General features: G+C 51.1%; 1 protein-coding gene across 1 annotated transcript; it reads right to left on the bottom strand.

Moving 5' to 3' along the window:
* Nucleotides 1-744: 744 nt before the first annotated feature.
* Nucleotides 745-15,093, bottom strand: ERRFI1 (ERBB receptor feedback inhibitor 1). Its single transcript, XM_083752702.1, has 4 exons — nucleotides 14,967-15,093; nucleotides 5,668-5,852; nucleotides 4,754-4,830; nucleotides 745-3,345 (listed from the first exon to the last, which is right to left on the bottom strand). The coding sequence occupies exons 2-4, from the start codon at nucleotides 5,781-5,783 to the stop codon at nucleotides 2,162-2,164; spliced, it is 1,377 nt and encodes a 458-aa protein (XP_083608828.1). The 5' UTR covers nucleotides 5,784-5,852; nucleotides 14,967-15,093; the 3' UTR covers nucleotides 745-2,161.
* Nucleotides 15,094-27,680: the final 12,587 nt, after the last annotated feature.

Raw genomic sequence — 27,680 nt, 5'->3', positions numbered from 1 at the left:
TTCATGGAAATCAAGCTGTACTTCGAGGACGGGGTGGGGAGAGATGCCAACCCCTTGGCAGGACTCAAAATGCTTGAGCAGGACTTCCAAGCACCAAAACAGGTGATAGGAGCATTAATGTGGCTGCACACCATTTGCATGGCAGAAGCCACACTTGCAGAGGGAAGGAGATGGGGTTCCTGTTCATCTCCCCTTTAAAAGTCAGAGAAGGGGCTTCCTCCTCATCCTACCAACCCACCTTGGTACAGACTCTTCCTCCCCCTTCCACTTGAGAACTCTGCTGCCCCCTTCTCTCCCTCCATCTCCCAGGGCTTTCTACCTGCCCCACAGCTCTCACAACACAAGCCCAGCCAGGGAGAGGCTTTGTGGGGTGGGGAACAGACTTCAGGGCTTGCCCACCCAACCCGTCCTGGAAGTGTCAGCCCCTGCCACCAGCCCAGAAACCACAATTACAACGCAGGACAGGTCAAGAAACACCCTGGGAGTTGTACATCCTGCCTGCCCACGTGCTGGGTGGCTCTGGAAACCAAGCACCGGTGGCAAGCTGCCCAATCTTGATAAGCTGCATAGCATGATTCCAGGGAGCTTCTCATTGGCCAACACGGGGAAGACGAGGAGACGCACCCCTAAAATGCACCAGGAGGGAGGAGGTGGTGGAGGAGGCGGCGGCGGCGAGAGCTCGCTGCTCTGCCACTTTTGCAAAAGGGAAGCAGAGCCCCCACACAAGACGAGGCAGCCGAGGTAGTGTTATCATAAATAAGTACATTATAACTTTATTAAAATCCAAGACACAGAAATATTCCAAAATACAAAGTGAATGACATCATTCTTCCTCAATACTGTACACCTGATGCAGGACCTCTCTCAGTGCATTATTATCAATATTATTTCCAGAATGTGAACATTACCTTCATTTAGAGTTTGTACTAGAAACAAGTCAGCTTCCCAGACGGTTTCAGAGGGGTGGGAGGCAACAACAACTCCCAAGTGAACTTTATTTTACACTGTAAACCGCAGTTGCGTCCATTGGGAAAAGCCAAGGCCACGCAGGACCCTGGCCAGAAAGCACCGTCCCCCTGGGGCCTGCGGGAACAAGTGGAAGTGTGTGGGTGTGCGTGCGAGTGTGCAAGGGGGGTGGGGAGAGAGACGGCAACACCCTTCACCAACCCTGACTGGGCCGCCTTCAAAGAGGACTCGGCAACGCGAGCCCAGCCTCTTCCACCATCCTGCAGAACACTGGACAAGACAGGCTCAAGACCAGCTTGTGCCTCACTGCTATGCATAAACACATTCTCCCAACACCACCTGGAGAACAGAAGTTGGTCCCATTTTTTAAAATATTGGGGTGGTGGGGAAAGGGGGGTTGCTGCTTCACCCAAGGGTGCTGTTCAGCCTGAGCTCCAGCTACCCAACTGCAAGGACACACACAGTCGCGCGGAACCCACAAAAGTCCTTCTCGGGTTTCATCAAAGCCAGAAGCTGTGGTAAAGGAGAACCAGTTGAATTGTGGCAAGTATCTGAGTGGCCGGGTGTGGGTAGGTGGAGATTAGGAACCGGGGGCAAGATTCCCCACCCCAGACCAAAAGTCTAAAACATGTGGAACAGCCCATCCAAACTAAGGCGAGCTCAGAAATGGGTGGTGAACTTCCCTGCCGCCCTCCCCCCCCCCACAAATCTCCTCCCACCGCAAGGATAATTCCTGCTGGGATTCCCCACCAGTGGGAGAAGAGCAAATATTGGCAGAAAGTTGTTTTTTTTTAAGAGGGTGGGGGCGGAAACACACTGTGGCCACCACTGTGCAGAAAAAAGAATACTGAATGGGGCTTCTTTTCTCTTCTGCTTCCAGCCGAAGCAGCTTGTCCTGTTAGCAAGAGTGCAATTCTTTCCCTACTTATGCAAGTTTGCTCTAAGAATATTGAATGACAACTGGCCAATGCTGGCTATGTACGCTCGAGTCCTCCTCCAAGTCCTCTCCCGGGCCAGAACCGCCAGGGCCAGGCAGCCGAGCCCAACGCAGGCAGTGGCTGCAGCACCAGACAGAGGGGCCTCCCCCTGCTCCTCTCCGGAAGCCGGAGGGCTGGGCTTCTGCCCCTCTCCCTCATCCTCGAAAGGCCTGTGGCCAGCTCCCCGATGCCTCCTTCCTCGCGAGGCTCCCTCTTCCCTACGGAGACACCATGCAGGGCAAGTGCTTGCGCTTGACCGGAACGTTCAGCATCCCGGCCAGGCTGGCTGCCTCCCCTTCCGGAGCCTCTGGCCACAGGGACGGCGGCAGCTGCCCTTCCGCGCTCAGGCTGCTGCCCTCTTCCGCTTCCCGGAAGAACTTCTCGTACCTGTCCAGGTAGGGGGGCCTTTCGGGCAGCAGGTAGTAGTGGGTGGAGCTGACCTTCTTGCCGTTCTCGATGATGGGCAGGATGCAGGGCACCCGGCTGCCCGAGCCCTCGCTGTGCTGCCGCTGCAGCGCTTTGCTGCTGACGTACTTGGGGTCCGGGGCAAAGCTCTGGGTGGGCGGCATGATACCGTTGAGGTACGAGGGCAGGCTCTTGGGGCTGGGCGTGCGGGAGTTGCTGCAGGACAGAGGCTCCCTCGGGGGGACCTTGGGCGGTTTGTCCTCGTCGCTGTAGGCGCTCGAAGCTACTTCGGCGGACCACCTCCGGTAGTCAGGCTTCAGCACCCTGGGCGGGATGGGCACCCTGGGCGGGACCTCAGGTTTGTCGTCGTCCGAGCTGGGAGACGCCCGGCGGAAGTGGCTGGAGACCCTCACCACCGGTTTGTGGAAGGACCCGGCTGGCCCGGAATGCGAGCGGCGCAACCGGCGATGGAGCTGATGCGCTGTGGGAGCCAGAGGAGGAGGAGGAGGAGGAACAGCAGCAGCAACAGCAGCACAGACCCCAGCCGGACACCCGCTCTGCTTAGCGGAGGGAGGCTCTTCCGCCTTCGATCCCGCTGGGGCGTCGAAGTAAGCGTAGTTTATTTGCCCGCAGCCCCGGAAGCTCCGCCTGCCATAGGTGGCGGGCTTGAAAGCAGGGCTGCTGCACTCCTCCAGCAAAAAGTCTGTGTCGGAGCTGGTGAGGAATTCCACCTCCCGGTCCACGTCGTCGTGCACGAAATCCTCCGGGATGGGCAGTGGGGGAAGTGGGCGGGTGCTGCGCTCGGCACCTGGAGGCGCTGGGGGGAAGGAGAACGACGGCCCGCCCTTGGTGGGGGTGGGGGGAGCCCCCTCGTTGGACGCAGTGAGGGAGAGTCTGCCAAAGGCGGGGACTAGGCCGCGATCCTCTGGCCTCTCGCCGTTGGGGCTGGGCTTGTCGCTGCTGCCGTTCTGTGCTGGATCAGGGTCTGAAATGTGGCCTGAGAGGAAGAGGGAAAGAAGGGTGAGTTGCTAATCTCAAGACACAGGGCACCTCATGCACAACTTTCCTCAAAGGGGGGGGGGGAGCGTGGCTGCTGGAGTGGAGAAAGCCAGATACACCCGGCTGTTTGTTGCCAGCACATGGCATTTATTGAGACTGGTAGACAGCTTCTGAACATGGAGGCCCCACTGGCTAGGAGATATGGATAGACGCCGTCTCCTCTGCCATGTTCTTAGATGACTAGATGGTCGTTGGGGTCCCCTGAGAACTCTGCAAGTCTATTAAAAGGGGCTGGATGGAGCCCAGGTAGGGCCCAGCCTCCAAAGTGGACAACCGGGTGCCTCTGGGAGCCTCACAGACATGGCAAAAGCCCCTCCTTGACTCCATCCCTCTCAGCACTGCTGGGTGAGGTATCACAAGCCTCCCTGACCTTAATTGTGCACTCAGATGCACACATGTATATAGTCAGATCTAGATATACATGCATATAATATTTATAACATATATGAGGATTTAGATCAAAGAACAGCCAGGAAAGAATGGAACTGGATTTCAGACAACCTCCGTTCTAATATAATTTCAGGAGAACTATTTTAAAACCTTCGCTCAGTGGTATTTAACACCTTATAAATTGATCTATAGATAGGATCAGATAAATGCTGGAGACGCAGATTAAATAAAGCAGTTCACATATACATCTTTTGGAACTGTTCTCAAATAGAAATACCTGGAAATCCGTTCAGGCCAGTATCTCCAATGTGTTAGGATATCATATATCATATGCCTTCGGAACCGAAAATATTTCTGCTTGGCTATCTAAAACACGTTATTCCACTAAACGATCAAGAAACAGTGTTCAAAACCCGATTAACTGCTGCTAAGATTACAGCTAAAAAATTCGGGCAAAAGCCTATCTCCTACTACATCTGAATGGACTGATACAATTTGGTCTGTAATAACTATGCTTAAGGTTACTTGTTACAAAGTAATGCATATAAACTATCCTAACAAGTTTATGGAAAATATGGTGTGGGTTTTTTGTAACTTTCTGGAACAACGAACTCGGTAATGCTGCCTTCAACTTGCTGTAACACTATTTCTTTATGTTCCTTATTCTTGGTATATTCTGTTTGTTTATTATTTATTTATTTATTTATTTTTATTGTTGTTGTTGTTATTATTATTATTAAAAGCAAGACAGCATGGGGCACTCCAAGGCTCTGGCTGTCAAGACTGCTGGTTTTTCTGCTGCCTGCTAACCTTCCTCTTCCTCTTCAATAATAATAAAAAAGTGGGTATCTTCAGGAACCAAATTGCTGGTGGAAGGAGGAGGGGGCGTGACAACTGAAGAGTTCTGAGCTGCAACACAAATAAATCTGAGGTTGACGGCGGAGCCAGGTACCTACCGATGGACGTTAAGTGATGCTGTGCGGACGAGTTCAGATTGTAGGCCATTGCTACGGGCTCCATGTTAAAGAAAGGGCTGAAAAAATAAATAAATAAATAAATAAGTAAATAAGTAAATAAATAAGTAAATAAATAAACATTTTATTTATAACCTGCCCTTCCCAGTTCAGAAAACCAGGCTCAGGGCAGCTAGCAACAAATGTAAAACACGTAATTGATGCAACAAAAAACAGCATAAAAAAACAGTAAAACGTGAATAACAATAAATTCAGAATTCAAAAATCGATTTATGGGGGAAATCCATCCAATAAACATTAGATGATCACCAGGGCTAGCTGGCTAAATTAGTCCTATTTGGGCCAGCAAGGAGACCAGGGGAGAATTAGCTGTGGGATCCCAGTGTGGGTAATCTTCATAAAAAGGGGAAGGGGAGGGAAGGAAGGGGAATAAAAGATCAGGCTAAGTTCAAATTGAAAGCCAGGCGGAATAGCTCTGTCTTACAGGCCCTGCGGAAGGAGGTTAAATCCTGCAGGGCCCTGGTCTCATGGGACAGAGCATTCCACCAGGTCAGAGCCATCACTGAGAAGGCCCTGACCCTGGTGGAGGATAATCTGACTTCCTTAGGGCCTGGGACCTCTAAACTATGATTATTCATGGAGATTAAGGTCCTCTGCAGGGCATACCAGGAGAGGCGGTCCCATAAATACGAGGGCCCTAAGCCACAAAGGGCTTTAAAAGTCAAACCAGCACCTTAAACCTGACCGGATACTTTCCAGGAGAGACAGGAGGGAATCAGTAGGTGAAGAAGAGACAGCGCAAAAGGCCCAACCACCATCACTAGCCCATACCCAAGTGCAAGAAAGTGATGTGAGTGGGAGAAAAGATCTGGTACCCTCCCTGAAGGAAGACTCACTTTTCAAAATGGCCTCCCCAACAGGGCTTGAGGCTCCCAATGCCTTGCCCCTTGTGGAGGAAGCTGCTCTTCAAGGGGACTCTCATCTCCGGAGCTGCAATGCCGGCCATGGACATGCTGCTTGGCTGACGTCGGCGCTTTCAGAAGTCCACTGTCCTCGCCAGGTAGCCAGCTACTTCAGCAGCCTTTAAAAGAGAGGGGGAGACAGACAAACAAGGGTGTGTTAATCCCATGCAGCAGAGCCAACAAAGGGTCAACCCAGGAAGAACTTTTCAAGGCTCACAACAGCCAGCAGAAGGAGAAGCTGGCTTGTGTAGGTCAAAGGCCCTCCTTGTAACTCAGTTCAGTGGCAGAGCACCTGCTTGGAGTGCAGAAGGTTCCTGCGTCAATCCCCAGCGGCATCTCTGGGTAAAGGCTGGGAGGAAACCCTGGAGCGCTACCCTTCCTCCCCCATACACACCACGATTTGAGCCCTGGCGCGATCGTATTACATAGCCTGTTCAGAGCGACGGCAGGAAGCACTGCCCTCACTCGGAGTGGGCAAACATTTTCACATATGCCTGCAATAGGTAAGGTAGGAAACGCCACTGTCGGGTTTCCTTGTGTTTTGTTTAAAGGGGAGGGTGATAGGGGAACCTGAATGGACATCTAGACATTGCTGGGCTCTGGCTCCCATTGTCACTGGTCCACAAACCCTCATGTTCCCGAGCCCAGATTTAAAACTTCTTGGTGGTGGTAGGATTCAGGGAGTGTGGAAGTGGCTACGGCTCCCCATATCCCCAGTGCAGACACCTTCCCAGCACTGCTACCCGCACCCAGTCCCCCCCCCAGCTGATTTAAATAATGCTAGGTCTGGAAGGGTATAAGAGAAAGAGAGAGCACTCCTTTGGCACTGCTCAGATATTTAAATCAGCTATATAAGTTAGGCACCAAACAGCTCCTTAAACCAGGGTTACATCCGCCAACGCATAACACCTAGTCACCATTTAGGGAACCGTGTTTCAATACGACTTTTTGGTTCCTGAAATTCGTTCTGATTGTGCAGATTAAAAATAACGGATGGAATTCTACAGGGTGCGTTGCTAGAGTGTGAAAACAGTCAAGATCCAAGGATCTCCAGGCATGCACCTCCAGATGGTAGAGAAACCATCCTGGCACCCAGGCATCTACACTTGGCCACAAGTAGCAGATAGACAGGTACAAAAAGCGCGTGGCGAATTTCAAACCCTGCTCCCTGCTCCTCCTCCTCTCGGCACTGCAAATGGGCACTTTCTTTCTAATCAAAACACGGTATACAGTGGTACCTCAGGTTACAGATGCTTCAGGTTACAGACTCCGCTAACCCATAAATAGTACCTCAGGTTAAGAACTTTGCTTTAGGATGAGGACAGAAATCGCGCAGCGGCAGCGGGAGGCCCCATTAGCTAATGTGGTACCTCAGGTTAAGAACGGGCCTCCAGAACAAATTAAGTTCTTAACCTGAGGTACCACTGTATCTGCATTGCAAAATAAAGTATGTCTCCAGAACAAGGCACAGGCCCAACTAAGTAAACACAAGAACCTCCCGCCACCCCCCTGAAGAAATGGGGCAGGTAACCTTCTGGGCAAACAGATCCCATTTGCCATCTTGCGAAAGCCAAGAGGGGGACACACGCCCCGGGACACTTGTTAACGGCCCTGCACCCCCCCCCAAGGTTGTGGGGCTCAGGCAAGCTGCACGCTCCTGCTCAGGCTCTATGAAAATCCCTCCGTGTGCTGTGCCAAACCTGGAAAGCACAGAACACCTTGTGCCAGCCTGCCCCCTGCAGCGCCCGCAGGGGTGTTGTGCAACCAGCTCTCGTTTTGAAACCGTTCTGGAATGCAGAGCCTCCACTGCCATCAGCACATCGGCGAGGACGGAAAGATCCTCCCACTCCCTGGCCTTTTTCAGGAGTCTGGCGGCTGCGGCGGGGGTGGGTGGGGTGGGGTTGGGGATGGTTTTATTGCCCAGTTCCTCCCTCCCCAAAAGAAACTGAAGCAGACGTAAACCCATTTTCTACAAATGGAAGCCGCCAAGAGAGGGACACCCGAAATGCTATAAGAGCCAAACTGGGATGGGGGGAAGCAGAGAGAGAAAGGGAAGGAAGTCAGCCCAAAGCTCACCAAAATGGAGGGACTAATTCACAGAGCTGGAAGGGACCCCCAAAGGTCATCCAGTCCAACCCTCTCCAATAAAGCAACCTCAAAACGCGGTTCCCCATCCAGTTTGAAACCATACCAGGCCCTGCTTAGCTTTGCAAATGTGCTGGCAGTTTTATTGCTGCACCATTAGAATGGTGGTGATGTTATTATTGATGCCAAGGCTGGCTCTCATCATCATCATCATCATCATCATCATCATCATCATCGCAGCAGCAGCAGCTGACTTCTGGTGCTAAATATGGGTGCCTTATGTCGAGGTCGCTTTGAAATCATTAAATAACAGTGCGCGCATCCCCTGGGTGCAGGGAACCAGGTATCTGGGGCTCCCATGGCTCTGGGCACAGTTCAGGGATTTGCAGCAAATGCTTCCAATTGCCCCAACCTAATTCTTTTTAGAAGGCAACAAAATTAGCACCCGGAGTGCACTTCCTGGAGTTTCAAGTTATGCAACCAGGAAAAGACTCTGGCGGTGGGGGATGGGTGGGTGGGATTTACAAGATACCCACAAAATTAATGCGGAGACTGTCGCTGAGACAGGTAGTGCACCAGGTGGCTTTTAAACAGTCTGTAAGCTTACAAGAAAACAAAACTTTCTTCAGGGAGAGGGGGCAAGGGGTTGCTCCCTGCAATTGTGGCCTCCTTGGGGCAGAGACTCACCTCTGCTACTCTGACAAGCGCCCAGGATGCTGATGACAAGTGTAACAGTAAAAGCAAAGGAACATAGAGGAAGGCACCCAGGCTCTGCCCTCCCCCTTAGAAGGGAGAGCCAAAACTACAAATTGGATTATGGCACAGAAAATGCGAAAACGGGACCCAAAGTGAGGCAGCACAAAAAGCAGAGTCAGGTGAAGGCTGAAAGCCCTGAAGGAAGCTGCTGTGTGTCCAAATTCTGAATACACGAGGTGGGGGTGGGGTGGGGTGAGGAAGTGTCCAGGCAGTCAGTCCATAACAACTTTGTCCTTTTGCGGCATCAAAGCAGCACAGGGAGGAAAGTTCTTTGCCAGGTTCCCAGGAGGCGATTCCAATTCCTCCTGCCCTGGGGTCCAGCCACTGCCTCTTTCCTCTCTTAATGAGAGCCAGAGTTTCAGAGAACCTTCAGCTGCCCTCAATTCTTACAGGGCAGTCATGGGGGCAGCTCCCGGTCCACAACACTGACCACCAGCTCCCACCAATGGGATACAGACATTCCCGGAAGCCACATATCTCAGGTCCCCTTTGGGGGGTGAAAGAATTGGGTGGGATGAATGGTCAATGACTTGCGAGTCAGCTGAAATCCAAACCTATCTCAAGGATGCTTTAAACAGGCTGCCTGTACAGTGGTACCTCGGGTTACAGACACTTCAGGTTACAGACACTTCAGGCTACAGACTCCGCTACAGACCCAGAAATAGTACTTCGGGTTCAGAATGTTGCTTCAGGATGAGAACAGAAATCGCATGGCAGCGGTGCAGCAGCAGTGGGAGGCTCCATTAGCTAAAGTGGTACCTCAGGTTAAGAACAGTTTCAGGTTAAGAACGGACCTCCGGAAGGAATTAAGTTCTTAACCCGAGGTACCACTGTACTGTAGCATTTATTAGAGCACTGGGTTTTTGTTTTAACTGCTTGTATCCAATGAAACATATTGGATACAAGCAGTGTATCCAACACATAAAAGGAGTAGATGGAGATCTGCAAAGTAGGAAGGGAGGTGGGTGGGAATCTTGCATGAAGAGCCAAAAAAATAAATAAATCAGGCAGAGGACAGCCAGCCAAGAAACCTTCCTGCGGCCACAGCAAGTGGCTGGCAAGATAAAAAAAAAACCGGGATTCCTTCCTGTGGTTCAGCCAGGGTGCCGGGAGAGGCGCCATGCTGCCCTCGGGGGAACACAGAGCTGCATTTATCCAGCCTGCCTTTTGCACAGGGAGGAAGAGGAGGCGGAGGTGGAGGCAGCTGCTGCTTCTCTTTCTCTCTAGTGGTAACCTAATTTTGCCTGCTTAACCACCGAGTATCATGAGTAAATCTCAAAAGAGGGAGGGAGGGACCCATTACTAGCAGCCAACTCATCAAACCCAGCCTGCAGCTCTTCCCTGCTTGACAACCACATGACGTCATTTCCTCCTCCTCCTCCCGTTGAGATTTATCCAGAGCTGAACTCAGAGGCACTTTCGCAAAACACGCTCCTGAGATCCCAATAAAACCCAGGAGGGAGGGAGGGAAGGGAAGAGGAAACGCCCCCCCCAGTGCAAACTGGACTGTTGGCAAGTAGCACGTACCATGTCCTTCCTAGAATTCATAAAAGGAGAGCTGTGCAGCCCCTTACGTAATCTCCAGTGGCGTCAGCCTTGCAGGATTTTGCTCACAGGTAGATGATGCCAGGACATCCGGGGCTCCTGGTTGCAACAGACACCTGGGCTTCTGCAGCTGCAGCCTGCTGGCCCCTCCCCTCCGTACCACCATTCAGTCCTGCTAAAGTATCTTCCCACCCACCCGCTACTCTTTAAAATAATGAAGGGATCAGCCGCCCACAGCAAGCCACACCACTCAACGCAAACCTCAACAGGCTTCCTGTTCCGTTCCCCCACCCCTGGACTCTTAAGGTGAGGAGAGCCTGAAAAAACCAATTTCCTGATGCTGCTCAATTTCTGTGTTTATAATTTCCTGTGGTTTCCCCTCCAAGTGCTGCTTGCAAATGCTGGAGGGTGTTGCAGTGTTTCAAGGCTGCTTGCTCGCCACTTTTGAGTGTTGAGGGAAGGCAGTAAAATAAACTGAGAGCTGTCCGAGCAGATTCCTGCTTTCCCCACACTTCCTAGGAACTCGGTCCGAGCTGTTTTGCCCAGGAAAGCCCTCATCTTTAAGCAATTAATCAGAGCAAACATCAATCCAGAGAAAACCTGATTGTTTGTTTGCTCAGATTCGGGAGTAAATATGAGCAGCAGTGGGGAAGTCTTGTGAGGTGCCAGTGCCCAGGGCTGTCCAGCTATACCTTCCAGCTCCTCTGCAGTCCTTCCACAAGACTACCTGCCTCTGCAGAGCAACACAAGAAACCTTAACAAGACCCTGTCCAACATGCAAGAGCCTCTCTTTATTTCCTGAAGTTGCTAGGGCTATTGCCGGCTGCAGCCACCCACACAGAGAGGGGTGCAATTGTGAAAGGGGAAGCAGGTGTGTTCTGGTCCACATGTCTGATGCTCAGGAACCCAACAGGGCTTTTGCGCGTGGGCCTATGTACCTGGGCACAAGGCATGTCTCCTGCACGCTGAAAGAGGTGTAGCATACTGAGCATATGGAACAGCCTGACCCACAGAAACATCCGACTGCCTGGGGACACAGAAGGAGCAGAGCCCTAGAAACCCCAAAGGGAGCGGGGTTGAATTTTCAAGGGAGAAATGCACAGGTAGGAGGGGATTTTGACAGTCAAGCGGCAGCTGCACAGATCAATGCAAACGGCAGCAGAGAAAGAAGATCGGAGAAGATGATGGTGAGGGTTTGACAATGGAGGCAAAATTCGGCCACGAAAAGCTAAATTCTGCAAAACAACCAGCACCACCCGTGAAACTCCTGAAAATGCACCCAGATAACATTACTGGACTCAAATACGTCATTTACCCTTGAGGTTAGCTTGGTTGGTTAGAGTGTAGTTCTGACACTGCCAAGGTCACAGGTTTGATTTCCATACAGGACTCCTGCATTGCAGAGGCCTGGACTAATAATATTAATATTAATATTAATATTAATATTAATATTAATAATAATAATAATAATAATAATAATAATTTAATTATACCCTGCCCATCTGGCTGGCTTTTCCCAGACACTCGGGGTCCCTTTCAACTCTAAGGGGCACTCGTGTTTTATGGAGTCCTGCGCCACAGTGCCTTTTGAAGAGCTCCCCAGATATCCTCACACGCCAAACAAGCCCACAAGGGCTAAACCCTTGACTTCTCCCTACATGGACGCTGAACTCTGCACATACTTACAAACTCTGGTATGTCCCTCCCCCCCCCCCAAACCTATGAGAGCACAAGAGCAAGCCCTGGGTTTGTTCAGAGATGCAGAAAGAAAACTTACATCTGAGGCAGAAGAATTGAGCAAAGCAAGACCAGGATTTGGGGTGGCGGTGAAGAGATAGACATGCGAGAAATGGGGAGATGGTCTGGTGAGTCCAAGAGGGAATCCCTTGCTGGATGGACGGCAACAAAGGGGACCTTTCTTTCTTGGGAGCTGAGAAGCTCCTGAAACCCAACGTGGCCTTTAAAGGTGGCAACCTTGTCTCAAGGAACCCCTTATATAGGAAAGAAGAGCCACCTTTCCTCTTGCATTTTCAACACTGAGTGGCGAGCACAGTGGGGGTTTAGGGTGGATTTTGCTTGCAGAAGGACCCCGGGGTCATGGGCCCTGGCAATAGTGTGTACCCCTGGAAATGACCCCAAAAGTGGAAGGGGGCTGCTTGGGAGGGAGAAGCACAGCTAAGAGGCTGACTTCTGAAGTCCCTGGTTCAAATCTTCCCCCTGGCCTGCCTCTGGGAGGAACCTCCACCGCAATTGTCCTGTCTGTGATATGAGCCTTAAAGCTACTCCAAAGCTCAGAAGTTAGTTTGGCATCTCAGATGTTGAGAAGCACTGATGCCCAAAGCTCTCCCACCCACCCATAAATAGAGGGTGTTTGGAGGCCAGTTTATCACCTTTGGCCTCATGGTAAGAACTGGAACAGACATGGGATATCCAACACAACAGAACTCAACCCACTTTGTAGATGCTTACATCTCCACAATGAAACTGGGGAAGTACATCGTGGCAAGTGTGTATTTTCTGCACAAGAAACGCAACTTGGACTCTCCAACATCTTTGTCAGATTGACTCTGAAGATGCAATTGGTTTTTTGTAAAAATTAAATCAATTAAAGAAGAAACTCAGTGTGTGTGTGTGTGTCCTGGACGTGACAACTTATGAGAGCTCCCACATTAGACAGCAGTGATAATAGACTCCACATTTGTTGCCAAAGAAGCAGTAGAAGATTCTTCGCCCCTTTAGAGTTCGGGGGTTGTCAGATGCCTCCCTCTCCCTCTGACTGAACAGAATCAAAACCATTAAAGAACAAGATTGATCAGCCCAGGATACAAGTCAGCCTTCGCCTGCCTGCTGCCTCCAGATTTGTTGGACTACAAGTCCCATCAGCCTCAGCCAACTAAGGGAGGCTGGTCCAACACATCAGCCGCTTTCAAACACACACCCCTTGCAGATTTCAGCAAGATATGGCAAAGCAATTTTACACCAAAGTCTCTTCTCACTCAACTAGCCTGGTGCTTGCACACTTGAGAACATGGGCAGGCTCCTGGCCAGTCCTGAGGGGCCTTTGCCCACCGAGGGAAAGGCTGACCACTCTCCGTTTCCTGCACACGGAACACACTAAATCCCCAAATCCACCCCCTTTCCTATCTGAATAGTTCTGAGCTAATAACCAACATGGTACCCTCAGCAATGTGTTGCAGAACTCCAGCTGCCATTATCCCTCAGTGACCACTGGTTATGCCAGCTGCTGCAAGTTGGGAGTCCAACAAGCACAAAAAGCAGCGCATACAAGTACACATATCAACAGTGCCCCTCAGCAAATGTGCCTTCTCAAGAGTAAGGGAATTTGCTGCACCAAGGGCCATCACGGTAGCAGAACCATCTTCAGAAATAACGCCCTGTGGCCTCAAGTGCACTGTTCTGCCCCCTCGGAACTGGCCCTACCTTCTGCCTTGCTGAAACGCGCCTTTCTATAAACCGGCGGAGGTGCAGAATTCACCCCAACCCAGCAAATATTAAGAACTGGAAACCTGCAGGCAGAGATGAAGCAGCATGCTGGTCAAGCCATTTAAAGGCCATTGTGCACAAGACCTCTTGAGGCGCAGCCAGGGTGCAACACCAGGTTTCAAAAATTAGGGATTTAAGGCTGTAGTCCTCAATGCGCTTGCACAACAACCTTTGTGATGCTCATGTCCAAGCAGACATATGCAGGGGCTGAGAGACAACCTTAACTGGCGTCAACAGTCACCCCAACGGGACCAACCAGGACAGCCCTATCTGCACTTAGGAAGAAATGGCACACATGCAAGCACCAAGCTTCCAAGGCCAGGGAAAACAGGCACAGAAATCGCTCCCTCTTTCATGTTTGACTGCTATCATTTGGATCACAGGAAAACACCAGCTTCTAAGGAAAATGTCATGGAAACCCAAGATGCAGAGGAGGCCTGGGGCTCAGTAGCAGCTCAAGCTGCCACCCACCACCTTGGGCTGCTCCCCGCTGCAGGGACCCCTCCTCTGCCCCAGCCCAGAGGCTGGCACCAGTGAGACAATGGCTGCCGTTTGCCCCACCAGCCTTTCCCTGCCAGTGCCTCAGTTTCCCAGCCAGGCGGCGACAAGGGAGCCTGACACCGCGCAGGCACAAGAAGGGGGGGGGTGACGTCGCGGTCCAGGTGTCCCCCAAGTCCCTCTCCTCTGCATCCTGTGCAAAACGTTTTCGCCACTGCTGAAGGCACCGATCCTGAAGAGGTGGGAGCGGAGGGCGGGCTTGCGCTCCACACCTGCCGCGGCAGGAAGAGACCCGCCCGGGTCCGTGCACCGGAGAAGCCCTTCGGGAGCGGGCCAGGGAGCGAAGGGCAGACGGCAGAGGAGACAGGGAGGCCCCGTCGGGCAGCAGCTCGCCGCCTCCGCCCGGGCGGTTGCGTGGCAACGGCCCTCGCCCTACCTGCGCGGCAGGTGCCCCGTCGCCCTCCTCTCCGCCGCAGCCGCTGCCGGTCCTCCTTCCAGGGCGGGGATGACTAAGCCGCCCTTCCGCAGGCGGAGGCTGCCTCGACGGGCAGGACGGCACAGCCCGGCCAACCTTGGCGGGAGGGAACCGAGCGGCGGGCAAGGCGGGTCGCGCTCTCGCCCCTTCGCACTGGCGGAGGCAGTAGCATCAGCATCTGATCCACGAAGAGGCGAAGCCCCGTCGGGCGCTCCGCCGCTACCCCAGGTCTCCAGCCCGCCCCAGAGAGGCGCCGCTGCGCTCGCACTGCCCCGGCCCGGGCTATGCTGACGCCATCAAAACTAAAATCTACACGTGTCCCCGGATCCTCACGTCCTCTCCGTTCACGCAGCCTGCCTCTCGCCCTTACCCGTAGGGCAGCGCCAGGGTTCGACATGTCCCGTATCCCCGCAGCGTTGTTACTGCGCACGCGCCGCCGCTGCCATCTCCCGGCACCTCTCCCGACCACGACTTCCTGGCTCAATGAAGGCGGACGAGAGACGCAGCCTCATTTTATAAGGATGGGCGTGGCCCCGAGCTTAGGCCGCGCCTCCTCCCCGCCCAGCGCCAGGGAGTCTTAAAAGGGTAACGGCTCAAATTTCCGGCGCAGGGAGGTTCTGCTTCATCCGCGCCCCCCACTCCCGCTCTAAAGCCACGGTACTTTCTGGGTTGCCGGTCCTCCTGCTGCTCCCCCCCCCCCCGCACAGGTTCAACAGGTGCAGCTTTCTTCTCGCAGCAACGCTTCCGTGATGCTGTTGAATTGTAGCCGGCAGGCAGCCGTTCAAAGGTTCCTTTCCCTACCTGCGATATTTACAGCGTATTTTTACCCATGAAAAGCTCGACAACTTGATTTCCTTAAAAAACAGTGCAACAACTTTGGCTGCCCCCTCAAAATAATAATAATAATAATAATAATAATAATAATAATAATAATAATAATAATAAAAGTAGTAGTAGTCGTCGTCGTCGTCCTGGGTATGTCCATGGCCCGCTTCTCACCTTTATCCCAAGGTTTTGCCAGTTGCAGCTTGTCATGGACAGGTGGGAAATTCTCCCAATTTATAGGACCCCAGGAGCTGCTCCCCTTTGCATCTTTGCCCACCCATTAGGACAGGTCAGAACATCACAGGAGTTCCAAATGCAGCATGTCAGACTAACCCCTGCCCATCTCCGCCTTCCCAAAAGGACACAGACCAGCCTTGGCTTTTTCAGGACAGCCCAGTGGCAGATTTTGACCTGGTCACTGCCCTTGATGACAGAAGAAGGTTCTGGTGTTTACACACTGAAATCTGAAAGGTACCAAAACACCCACAGCTTTCATTGTGAGAGCCATGGGTCTCAGGAATATTCTTCTTCTGCGATGGCATTTCTTTCTAAGCCTGCTCACGCAGTACCCTGTGCGCTTCATGTAAAGGGTGGTTGATTTTTGCTGTGTCCACATGGCTCTGCCATTTTGCATACTCTGGTGGGTGATGTAACAGCCTTTGGGCTTCAGCAAATTCTTGCCCATTTTTAAAATTATTATTATTCCATCTTACTGTTGGGAGAGACCTCCCCTGCTTGCTGAGGGCATGCACCCAAATCCTGTAAAGGAGGCATAAAAACACCAACATGCAGCCTGAAAAGGGCAGCTAAATTTTTGCGAGAGTCGCAAAAAGCCTCACAGCTACGGAACAGGCCGTGGAGGCAGGGGACACAGCTGAGACAGCAGCAGGTTCTCCAGGGGGGTAGGGCCAGAGGCATTCCTATCTTCCTGCAGTGAAAATGACCTAATTTGTGCCATTTCCCCTGAGAAGAAAGCTTTCTGCCCCCCCCCCCCCGGACTGCCTCTCTAGCAGAATGGATGCAAATAGCAGGGACAAAGAAACAGGGAGCCCCTGTCCCATTTTATCTGTATGGAAACATGGCCTGTTGCAAGCGTCCCCAACCTGGTGCCCTCCTGCACCTGCTGCTAGGATTGGCTCTTCTGCCACCACAACCCACCATCTACCGGAAAGAGGCAGGACGGGAAGGGTGGGATACAGAGTGATGAAGGTGACTGTTGGCTCAGGTGGCTTTGAAGAAGTCTATTTGCCTCCTGCTGTGAAACCTCCAAAAGTCTGGTAATAGCACTTGACCAGGGAGAACAAGGAACTATAAAGAAGTTTCCCTCCCTCTCTCCCAGGCCCTCTGGGTTTCCATCTGGCCAGCCCTGCTGATTGAGAGTGGGGTTAGCAGAAAACTGAAAGGCATATCTGCTGGGGAACCATCGGCTGGAAGTAATTCCCTCCCGTTTCCATGGCAACTGGAGAGTCCAGAAGAGGATGCAACTATCACCATAGTCGAGGCTGCCTGACAAAACAGCTTCTTTGCCCTCCCACAACTGAGTGGTTTCTGAGAGATGAAGATTGCTAGTCGGGGCATCCGTGATCCACCCTGAGTGAAGCATTTGAAAGAACCCTGGAGCACGTCATGCATCTGTTTATGCCCTCCGATGACACACCTTGGCTCAGGTTTTCCGCCTGAGTGCAGCAAAGCTGTTCGGCAGTGGACAAGGCAAACAGGTGATTGGGTGTCAGAAGTTCCTCTTGCATGGTTATTGATGATTCTTGGGTAGAAGCCAGAATAGGAGGACCAGGAGCACTTCACAATGTGGCTTCAGCTTGGCCTTTGCCTCTTGAGGTCCTCAAAGTGGCTTCTAAATTTGCCGGATGCTCTGGGCCTTCATCCCTCTGGGCACTTTTCCTCCTCTGGCCTCGGGGTCTCTCCTCTCATGCTAGCCAATATCCAGCAGGCTGCCCAGAGAAGCCTGTGGGTTGCTGGGATTCCATCAAAAAAAGCTGGAAAACGTGGGTCCGTTTCATCCAGTGTCTCGCAGATGAAACACACATCCCTAATTCTTACACTTCCTGAGGTTTCCTGCTCTCCCAGTTAAGACGAGCCAAAAGCTCTTTTCTTTTCTTAAAACATAATGTTTTGGAGGCCTTAATCTCACAGCAGATCTTGGTGTTGTGAAAGATTTGCAGCCAAGGCGCATTTTCCAGAGTGGTTGCAGCAAAAACAACGAGCAGCTGTTGAGCCAATGGGCATTAAAATGGGAAATGCAATTCAAAGTGATGCACAATAGGGAAAGAAAGAAAAAAATTAATTTCCCATATATGCTCTTGGAGTGTGAACTGACAGCAACTGAGACAGGAACAAGACCTTGGGGTCATAGTAGGTAGTTCAAGGAAGATGTCAACCCAGCATGTGGCAGCTGTGGAAAAGACAAATTTGATGCTAGGGACCATTGGGAATGGAATTCAGAATAAGACTTCCAACATCGCAGTGCTGTTATACAAATCTACGGTGCAACTGCATTTGGAATACTGTGTACAGTTTTGATTGCCTTACCTCAAAAAGGATGCTGCAGAGTTGGGAAAAGGTTCAGAAAAGGCAAGTAAAAACTGACATGCTGAAAATTTTAAAAATTATGCATGGCATGGAGAAATTGGATAGAGAAACGTTTTTCTCCCTCTCACATAACACTCAAACTCCTGGATATTCAATGCAGCTGATGGTTGGAAGATTTAGGAATGACAAAAGAAAGTCATTTTACTTTATTTTACTAAAATATTTGTATGCTGCAATTCTGTAACAAAAAAATCAAGATGGTTCACAACAATTGCGATACAATAACAAGCCACACAAAAATTTAAGCAGATCACCAGCCATGGATGGCCTCAACCTCCACAAATTCATCTAATCCTCTTCTAAGGCCATCCAAGCTGGTGGCCTTCGTTACCTAAAGGAAAAGTTTAAAAGAACTGCACTTTCCTTCTTTGTCAGGAGAAGATCGAGGCTTCCTGCAGACTCAGGGACTTCTTCAAAATCCATCCTCTGAGGCGGCACCAAGCTCTCCAGCTGACCACTAGGGTGCGCTCTCCTCCCTTTCCAGGAAATGGGCTGCTCTTCAGTAGGCAGTCCCAGGGACTGTTTGAAATGCCATGGTAGGGATGCTCCATGCTCCAGTCTGGCCATGCTCCTGGCTCTCTCTTGCAAGGAGATGAGGGGCTGTGAAGGTGCGCAGCGTCAGCAAGAGCGTGGCTTAGCACCCACTGCAGTGACATCAGACGTGGGTGGCTGTCACTCATCTGCAACCTCACAAACCAAGTTGCAATCATATGCATTTTGCTAACAAGCTCAGTGGCAAACGGGATGTCTGCATGCAAGGGGAAGGTTTTTCTGCACAGCAGTGCCATAGCAAAAGGTGGGGAGGGGAGGGAAGAAGAACACCCCGCCCTGGGCCAAAAACAAGCTTCAGAAGTGCTGTGATATCGTAATAGATTTAAAAATGCCCCAAGCAGCCTGTCAGCCGTGAAGGAGAGACAGTGGCCAGAGAGTTTGCTTTGCATGATGACAAATCTCACTTTCTCCTTCTCAGGCCCAATGTGAGCAGTTGCCATAGCAAAGCGACACCAACCTGAGTAGGACCAGTTTGTCAGAGAGCTTGGACTCAGTGCAGCAGAGCTCTTACCAAGATGCATCGCCCGTTCTTCACTCACTGCCAGTCACATTCTGATCCAGCCAGCCAGGCTTTCCTAATGGCAGGTGAGAGAGACCAGGTCACTTACTGCAGACTGTGAGGGGTGACCTGGTTGCCCCTTGCTGGGCATGAGAAACTGCCTTACATGGCTTCACTGGAAGCTTTTATCATATCTGATTTTCTGTATTTTGTACATCCTCCAACATTATATCTGATGAAAAGAGGGACGTCCTATTCCATAATATGAAAGATTGAGGGCACAAGGAGAAGGGGACGACAGAGGATGAGATGGTTGGACAGTGTTCTCGAAGCTACCAGCATGAGTTTGACCAAATTGCGGGAGGCAGTGGAAGACAGAAGTGCCTGGCGTGGTCTGGTCCATGGGGTCACGAAGAGTCGGACACGACTAAATGACTAAACAACAAGAACAACAAATTCTATATTATTCATAATATTGTACTATTTATTTGACAGGGTTGCCCCAGCCACTCTGGGCCACTTCCAACATATATAAAAACATCATAAAACATTAAACATTAAAAAACTTCCCTTGCAGGGCTGCCTTCAGATGTCTTCTAAAGGTTGTGTAGTTACTTATGTCCTTGGCTTGTGGGGGGTTGCATCACTCCGTACCCTCCAGCATTTTTTCGATGGAAATAGGGACGTCCTAAGGAAAAGTGGGACATTCTGGGATCAATTCAGAAACCAGAATGGATTCTTTAAATCCGGGACTGTCCTTGGAAAATAGGGGTGCTTGGAGGGTTTGATTTATCAATCGATAGGCATTTCAATTATTCATTGAAAACAGACGTAGAGGCAAAAGGGTCAATGCAATGGATGTGACTCATAGCCTTGCAAAAGTCGAAGGTCACTGCACACACGCACCTCTGCACCCATTAATCTCTCCAGCCTCCATCCCAGACAAGCAAGAGGCACACTCCTCTCCCCGGGTTCAAGGAGGGCCCTTCCCAGCCAAGCAAAAGCAATGGAGGAGGGCGTGGCCTCTGAGAGGGGGTGTGGCCTGGGAAGGAACCCTGAGAGCAAGCTGAGAGCTCAAATCCAATTTGTACTTTCCTATTAGGTTTCGAAATACAGTGGTACCTCGGGTTACAGACGCTTCAGGTTACAGACTCCACTAACCCAGAAATATTACCTCGGGTTAAGAACTTTGCTTCAGGATGAGAACAGAAATCATGCTCTGGCGGCGTGGTGGCAGTGGGAAGCCCCATTAGCTAAAGTGGTGCTTCAGGTTAAGAACAGTTTCAGGTTAAGAACGAATTAAGTTCTTAACCCGAGGTACCACTGTACATTTATATCAGACTGTTCGCTGCAATGAAGTAATGGCACTTTGTCTTGGCGCTGTGCAGTGGCGTAGCGTGGGTTATCAGCACCCGGGGCAAGGCAAGTAATTTGCGCCCCCTAACCCCCAGATGTTGCGCCCGGTGTGGCCGGCCCCCCCTGCACCCCCCACGCTACGCCACTGGCGCTGTGCTCCTGTCCTCGTCTCGTGTCAGCCACATTTGGGCACATTTATACGGGGAAGGGGCAAACAAATCCATGTCGTATAACAACACCTCTAAGAGTATTATGCGCTGTCCTGGTTTCAGGGCTGTGGGCTGGCAGGAGCTACATTAGGGGTAGCGGTGATTTACTACTTTACGGCGTGGCCTGCAGTAATGGACGTGCTTGCTGGGGCAAAGCCACTCGCGTTACACTCAGCAAATGAGTAACATCTGTTCATCCCACATACAGAGCTGACTCCATCTGGGAGGGCCTGTAATTTTAAGTGCTTTTCCTCCGAACCTGTTCCTAACAGTGGCTGGAAGTCAAAAGACGGGCTTTTGGGATGGGTAATGAGTTAAAACAACAACCCAAAGCAAACTTCCTGCAAGCTGGTAACTGCCCTGAAAAGGGGCAGGCCTCCACCTCCTCCTCCTCCTCTCACACTGACCAGAGCAGCACCTTTAATTGATGCAGGAAGATCTTGTGTGTCTCCTCTGGCTCATGACACACACAAGCGCGCACACTGAGTAACTCACGAAGAACGTGCTCACTTCCTCTGTGAGCAAGAGGCTATTCATGCCTCTTTCCTGGTTTCTGCAACGGGGAGAGCCCTGAGCTGGCCTCTTCCGTCCCCTGTCTGCCACATGGCGACAGGCAGCTGCTATTTATTTACCAGTATTTATTGCAGTCAAGGAGGAGAACGTAACCTTTGCTGGTTTCTGTGACCTCATAAGGAAAGAAACTAGGACCGTCTTCACAGAGTGCCCACCTGCTCGGCCACTCACCTTTTCCTTCCTGGAGGTTCCTTAGCAACAACCAAAGCCCACCTCCCTCCTAAGGGCAGATCCATACTGCAAGCTTTTCTACGTGTGTCACTTTAACTGTCATGGTTTCTGGGAACTGCGGTTACTGAAGGTGCAGAAAAGTCTCCTAAGAATGTAAGAGAAGCCTGCTGGATCAGGCCAATGGTCAATCTAGCCCAGAATTCTGTTCTTTCAATGGCCAACCAGGTGCCCCAATGGGAAATCCTCAAGCAGGGCCCAAGCACAAGAGCATTCTCCCTACCTGTGGTTTTCCAGATATTCAAAATGCGGGAGATATTCAGAAACATTTGCTGCCTTGAACTGTAGGGGCAGAGTATAGCCACCATGACTAGCAGCCTTAACTTCTACAAATTTGTTCAACCTTCTTTTAAATTCACCCAAGATGGTGGCCATTGCTGCCTCCAGTGGTGGTGAGTTCCATAGTTTGACAATGCATAATGCGAAGAAGCACCCTCTTTTCTCTGTCCTGCATCTTCCAGCAATACAAGAGAGGGAGAAAAGCTTTCCTCTAGCCACATTCTCCATGCTGTGCTTCTCTCATGCCTTTTCTCTCATGCCTTTTCTCTAACTTCTCTCATGCCTTTTCTCTAACTCGCCTTTGCTCTAGACTGAAAAGTCCCAAAGGCTGCTGCAAGCTTTCTTCCTAGGGGAGTTGCTCCATCCCCTTGAACATTTCAATTCTCCCTTTCTGAACCCTTTCCCAACTCTACAATATCCTTTTGGAGGTGAGGCTCCTTGGAGTGCCCAGAACCCTCCAGCAAAGGAATGGCTATTGAGCCAGTTTAAGTCTGTGACGGAGCCATGCCCTTGGAATGACCTGGCTCTTCCTGCATATAATTATGGCATAAGAGGATGTGCTGGAAATGAGAAGCTGGTGGCAGCACAGATTTGAGCCAATCACACCTCTCTCTTCCTCACCTTTGCTGCCTCCTCCTGCCCACAACGGGCACCTGCTGTTGCCCAGGCTCCGTTTTCCCTAAGACTCTCTCTGGAAAGAGAGATAACTGTCTACTTATCTGGTCTCCATTCATGTGGGTTGCTGAAAGATCAGCTATAAAAATGCAGTAATATGGTCTCCTTGTAGCAGTCCATCAAGCTAGTTTTACTTTGCCAGTGCATTAAGGTTTGGTTTCAATTTCAATTTTTTAATTTTTATTTTGCAATCTAAAAATGAAATTCTTCTTGCAAACAATACGTGGAGAAAAATGCTGTTTGGCATGCCAGCCCCAAATAAGAGGAAGTTCTCTTGAAACAGCTTGAAGACAAGGTTGCTGTTCATTAACAGAATAATCTCCCTGCCGCATTTATGCTGGGTTGCAGATACACCAGCATGGCTGGTACTTACGAGAGTTCCCAGGAGGACCACTTAGCCAGCTTAATTCAGGAAACAGGATTTCCCATTTAAGACATTTTAAGGGCAGGTGCTGATCTGTAACATACGAAGCAGAGCATTGTGGGGGTGGACGGATGCTGATTGCAAAGCAAAAAGCGTCCCAAAAGCAAAGGGCTTATTCCCACATCAAGGTTCCTTCGTCTCAGTCAGCTGCCAAAAATATTAGGCTTCTGTCTTCCTTTGGCAGCTGCGTTTCACCCACCACTTGGTTGTTCCCAGCTCTCTACACAAGCACGTGGGGTGTTCTCAGGAGCTGCCAGAATCAAAAAGCCACCGGGGTTAGTGTCATGGGAGGCTTAGAGGACACAGTCATGCTCCCACAAGGCTAAACAAAAACTTAGCTGGGCCCCTCCAGATGGCTTTTTCATTGTGCATTCATGATGGTTTGTGTTCTTGATGCTTATATGCCTTCCTACTTTCAATATTAAGGGACATGGGTGGCGCTGTGGGTTAAACCACAGAGCCTAGGACTTGCCGAGCAGAAGGTCGGCGGTTCAAATCCCCATGACGGGGTGAGCTCCTGTTGCTCGGTCCCTGCTCCTGCCAACCTAGCAGTTCAAAAGCACGTCAGGGCAAGGAGATAAATAGGTACCGCTCCAGCGGAAAGGTAAACGGTGTTTCCATGCACTGCTCTGGTTTGCCAGAAGTGGCTTAGTCGTGCTGGCTACATGATCCAGAAGCTGTACGCCGGCTCCCTCGGCCAATAAAGCAAGATGAGCACCACAACCCCAGAGTCGGTCACGACTGGACCTAATTGTCAGGGGTCCCTTTACCTTTTACCTTACTTTCAATATTGCTTGAGCCTGCACATGGGTACCCATTCACCTGGTATAAGCCCACTAATTGCATCCATGACCCTGGCAAGTGCTGCAGAGTTTACCCACCAGTCTAGAGAGGCCTCTTGTCCAATGCAACTCGCCGCTGCCTGTGGAACCGAGCAGGGTTGAGTTGCATCGTGACACATCCCCTTCCCAGCGATCAGCCAGGCTCTCCCATCCTGTCTTGTCCATGTCCCACCCTTGGTGGGACCCTGCCTTGCCTCATGAGCAGCAGCACAGCTTCGAATGTGGCCACACACACACTGAGGGGGGTGACATTCGGCATGCTGCCTGCGACTCCCAAACATACCCCGAGCCATCGGGGGAAGGCAAGGAGCTGGACCGCTTTGCCAATGGCCTTTCCCCCTTCATTTTGACAGCTTGGGGGAGACTTGGGAGTCGCAGGTGGGTGGCATGCCATTGCCGCCCATGCTCCCGGGCTGCTGGAGGAGGGCAGGGATTTATTTGATGGGGGCGTGGAGGGAGGAAGAGGGAGAAGGTGGGATCTACATTGGATAGCTGCCTGTGTGGCTTTCTTTGACGGGGGTGAGGGGTGGAGGGAAGGAGGGGAAATTTCAATTTGGGCGTGACAAAAAATTTTTCGCACCGGGTACCACCTGACCTTGCTACGCCACTTCTCTTCTCTCTCTGAAACAAGAGCCAAAAAGCAACAGGGAACTTCTGACTCCATCCAGACACAACCAAGTCCAGCCTGGTGCTGCCTGTTGAGCAGCAGGTGAGACGGTGGTGGCTGCTGCCAGCCTGACCAGTTAGCTTTGGCATAGTCTCTAGCAGATGAACTAGGCTTTTCCAGCACTGCTTGTGCCATTGGCAGCAGCGTCTTCTCAAGGAGAGAAAATTCTGTTTGCTGGTTTATGTTAACTCATCCCTCTCCAGCCTTCTTGACCGAATATGACCAGGGTGTCCCGCTTTTCCTTTCCACAAAAGCTGGAGTCCACCTTGTCTTTTCTCTCTGCCTGGTTATGAATTCTCTCTCTTTCCCCTAGCTAGCTCTAAATATCAACCCCACTCTTTGTAAAGCCTCTCTCAGCTTGGGAACCTGCAGCAGCAACTTTGTCCACATCAGACCACTTGGGGAGGAGCTGCTTCTTTCCCTCTAAGGTTGGAATTTACATTTTATATCCTCTATTTCTTTTATCATTTCATTACTGTAAATTGTCTTGGTGCCTTGGTAGAACATCAATCAACATAGTAAATGAATAATGGTTGTCCTGATTTGCCCCCCGCCCCCAGCAATTCAGTTGGTGTGGGCCCACAAGTTAAAAGAGCACTAGCTGGTTATTCTGTGTCAATTTCTTTTCAGTCTGTATCTCACAGTGTGCTTGATGGCAGTGAGGGCTAGTGCTTAGGTGGCCAAAGTTGTAAAATGGCTGGAAGGAATGGAATTCATCTGCCATTATGAGACACAAGACAGGGCCAAAGAAAACCTAATGTTTATGCCTGATATTTACATTTTCTTTGCCTTGTTAGGACTTTGTGATTTTAAAACTTGGTTTCTGGCACCATACTGTGGAAGACTGGGAGGCTGTATTGTCAGCCAGAAAGCTAGACAAGAACTTCATTGTTTCCCTGAAGAAAGATGAGGAAGCTCCACCCAGATCAACAAAGTCCAGTACTGCCACTTAGCAACTAGCCCACAATCTCAGCCGTGTAACCTAAGCCACACAGGTTAAGCAAACACCTGCTAGCCCCCAGCCTGGCTGTAGAATATCCTCCCCCTGAGGCATGGCTGGGGCTCCCCTGGGCTCTTTCAGGAGGAAGAGCGAGATATTACTGGGAAATGGAACAAAGCAGTGCTGTCACTCATTAGTTTTGGGCACCAGTTGCAAGCATCCCTCTTCTGACCCTTTCTGGGGATGGAGAAGAAGAAGAAGAAGAAGAAGAAGAAGAAGAAGAAGAAGAAGAAGAAGAAGAAGAAGAAGATTAATAATTTATTATTTATACTCACCCATCTGGTTGGGTTTCCCCAGCCACTCTGGGCAGCTTCCAACAGAATATTAAAATACAATAACCTTTTAAACATTAAAAGCTTCCCTAAACAGGGCTGCCTTCAGATCTCTTCTAAAAGTCTGGTAGTTGTTGTTCTCTTTGACATCTGATGGAAGGGCGTTCCACAGGGCGGGTGCCACTACCGAGAAGGCCCTCTTGCCTGGTTACCTGTAACTTGGCTTCTCGCAGCGAGGGAACTGCCAGAAGCCCCTTGGCATTGGGCCTCAGTGTCTGGGCAGAACGATGGGGGTGTTGCACAAGGAGCCACCCAGATCCTCCTTGTGTGTGTGTTTTGAGAAGGAACTGGTGGGACGAATTCTATATTGTTAGGCTGGTGTTAAGGTTTTTATTTTTATTTTCTGGTGTGTTTTTATTTGTGTGAATCGCTGGGATAGAAATGGTGCAAGCAAATGAATGAAAGCTTCCCCTTTGGTATCCTTGGAGGCTAGTCTAGCAAAGCAGTTTCCATGAGTGAAATGTAAAATCTGACTCCAAAGCCTAGAATGGCAGGAGCACCTAATGCCTTGTATGGATGGGGAACGAGCTGACCTGCGCCACTGTGCAGGGGGCATTCTGCCTCCTCTCTTCGGTCCCTGGGCTGTTGTTCAATGAGTCCCCCGTTGGCACTTTGGCAGGGCCCCCCAGAGATGCCCCCAAACCTGGCAGGCTGCTCTGCCCATGGCCTGCATATACCATGGCTCTGGCTGGAAGTCACTTGATGACCGGCAGTCCCCTCCTTCAGCAGCAGCATAGCACATAAAGAGCCTGACGCATCAGTCGAACTAGATGTCAGCATCTAGTTCAGCATCTTGTTCTCACAGTGTCCCAGCAGATGTCCAAAAGGGAGACCCGCAAGCCAGAGCCCATCGCAACAGCATTCCCCCTCCCTGTAGTTTCCAACTGGTATTCAGAAGCATTACTGCCTCAGTTCTCAGCCAGTGTGGTGTAGTGGTTAAGAGCAGTAGACTTGTAATCTGGTGAACCGGGTTCACGTCCCCACTCCTCCACATGCAGCTGCTGGGTGACCTTGGGCCAGTCACACTTCTCTGAAGTCTCTCAGCCTCACTCGCCTCACAGAGTGTTTCTTGTGGGGGAGGAAGGGAAAGGAGAATGTTAGCCGCTTTGAGACTCCTTCGGGGAGTGATAAAGCGGGATATCAAATCCAATATCATCATCATCATCTGTGGCTCCTGGAAGCTGTCAGCCTGAGACAGAGTCCCCACCCCTGAGACGAGCCGGCTAAACCAGGTGAGGGTACCCAGTGGGTCTCGAACCTTTGGTGAGTTAGGGACTTCCCCTGCATGTGATCACAGGCTGCTGCCAGCAGACAAGAAGGCGCTGTCTGCATGTGCTGTAGAAGGAAGTGAGGGGCAGGTGGAGCTCATCAGCCTGGGGAGGTAGCTCATCTAGGAGAAGGAAAACTCTGATCCTAAGCCTCTGCTTCCTTGAGGGATATCTTTGGGAGAAGGAATGGCTAAACCCTACAGAGATTCGGAGTGGAGTCTCTAAGATGGTTGGATGCCCCCTCGCACGCTTCCTTCCAGCAACTCCTGCAGCCAAGCTGGTGCCAAAGGTCTCGCTCTCCTTCCCTTTGGACCACATCAGCGAGGCGAAGAGGGTGGGGTGCGGTGGTGTCTTCTCTTCTAAGCATCCCAGGACCTCCACACACATTGCCCAGGTTTGCACCCCATGGAGGTCACTTCCTTGCTACTAATATTTGACTTCACCCCTCGAGGCGCACTCCATTGCCTCTCCAGACTTGCAAACAACGGCCTCGGACTGCGGAGGCCGAGCGTAGCAGAAGCCAGCCACGGTGTCTAGTAGCCATGTACAGCCCTCTCTGGTCCTCCTCTTTTCATGCAGCAGCGCCCCGCGTCTTTTCCCGCTGGCAGGTCGAGCCAGCCAGTTCCAGGCGCAGACGCCGCTGCCTGCTTGGCTGGAGCCGGGGCGCTGGGGATGCTGATGCTGCGGCTGTTCCCCGAGAGGCGCCTGCGCTCCGGCTGCAATTTCCTTGATACGCATCGGCGGCGGC

Source organism: Podarcis gaigeae (genome assembly GCF_964106915.1).
Source record: "Podarcis gaigeae genome assembly, chromosome: 8".
NCBI classification, from domain to species: domain Eukaryota; kingdom Metazoa; phylum Chordata; class Lepidosauria; order Squamata; family Lacertidae; genus Podarcis; species Podarcis gaigeae.
The sequence above is the reverse complement of the archived record's forward strand: the minus strand, read 5'-3'. Positions and strand labels throughout refer to the sequence as shown.

Excerpts from the sequence above, each read along its gene's own strand:
- ERRFI1 (XM_083752702.1), bottom strand. The coding sequence starts at position 5,783 with ATGTCCATGGCCGGCATTGCAGCTCCGGAGATGAGAGTCCCCTTGAAG. Across the intron at positions 4,831-5,667 it reads TGGGGAGGCCATTTTGAAAA|CCCTTTCTTTAACATGGAGC; the intron begins GTGAGTCTTCCT and ends TTATTTTTTCAG. Across the intron at positions 3,346-4,753 it reads GCATCACTTAACGTCCATCG|GCCACATTTCAGACCCTGAT; the intron begins GTAGGTACCTGG and ends TCTTCCTCTCAG.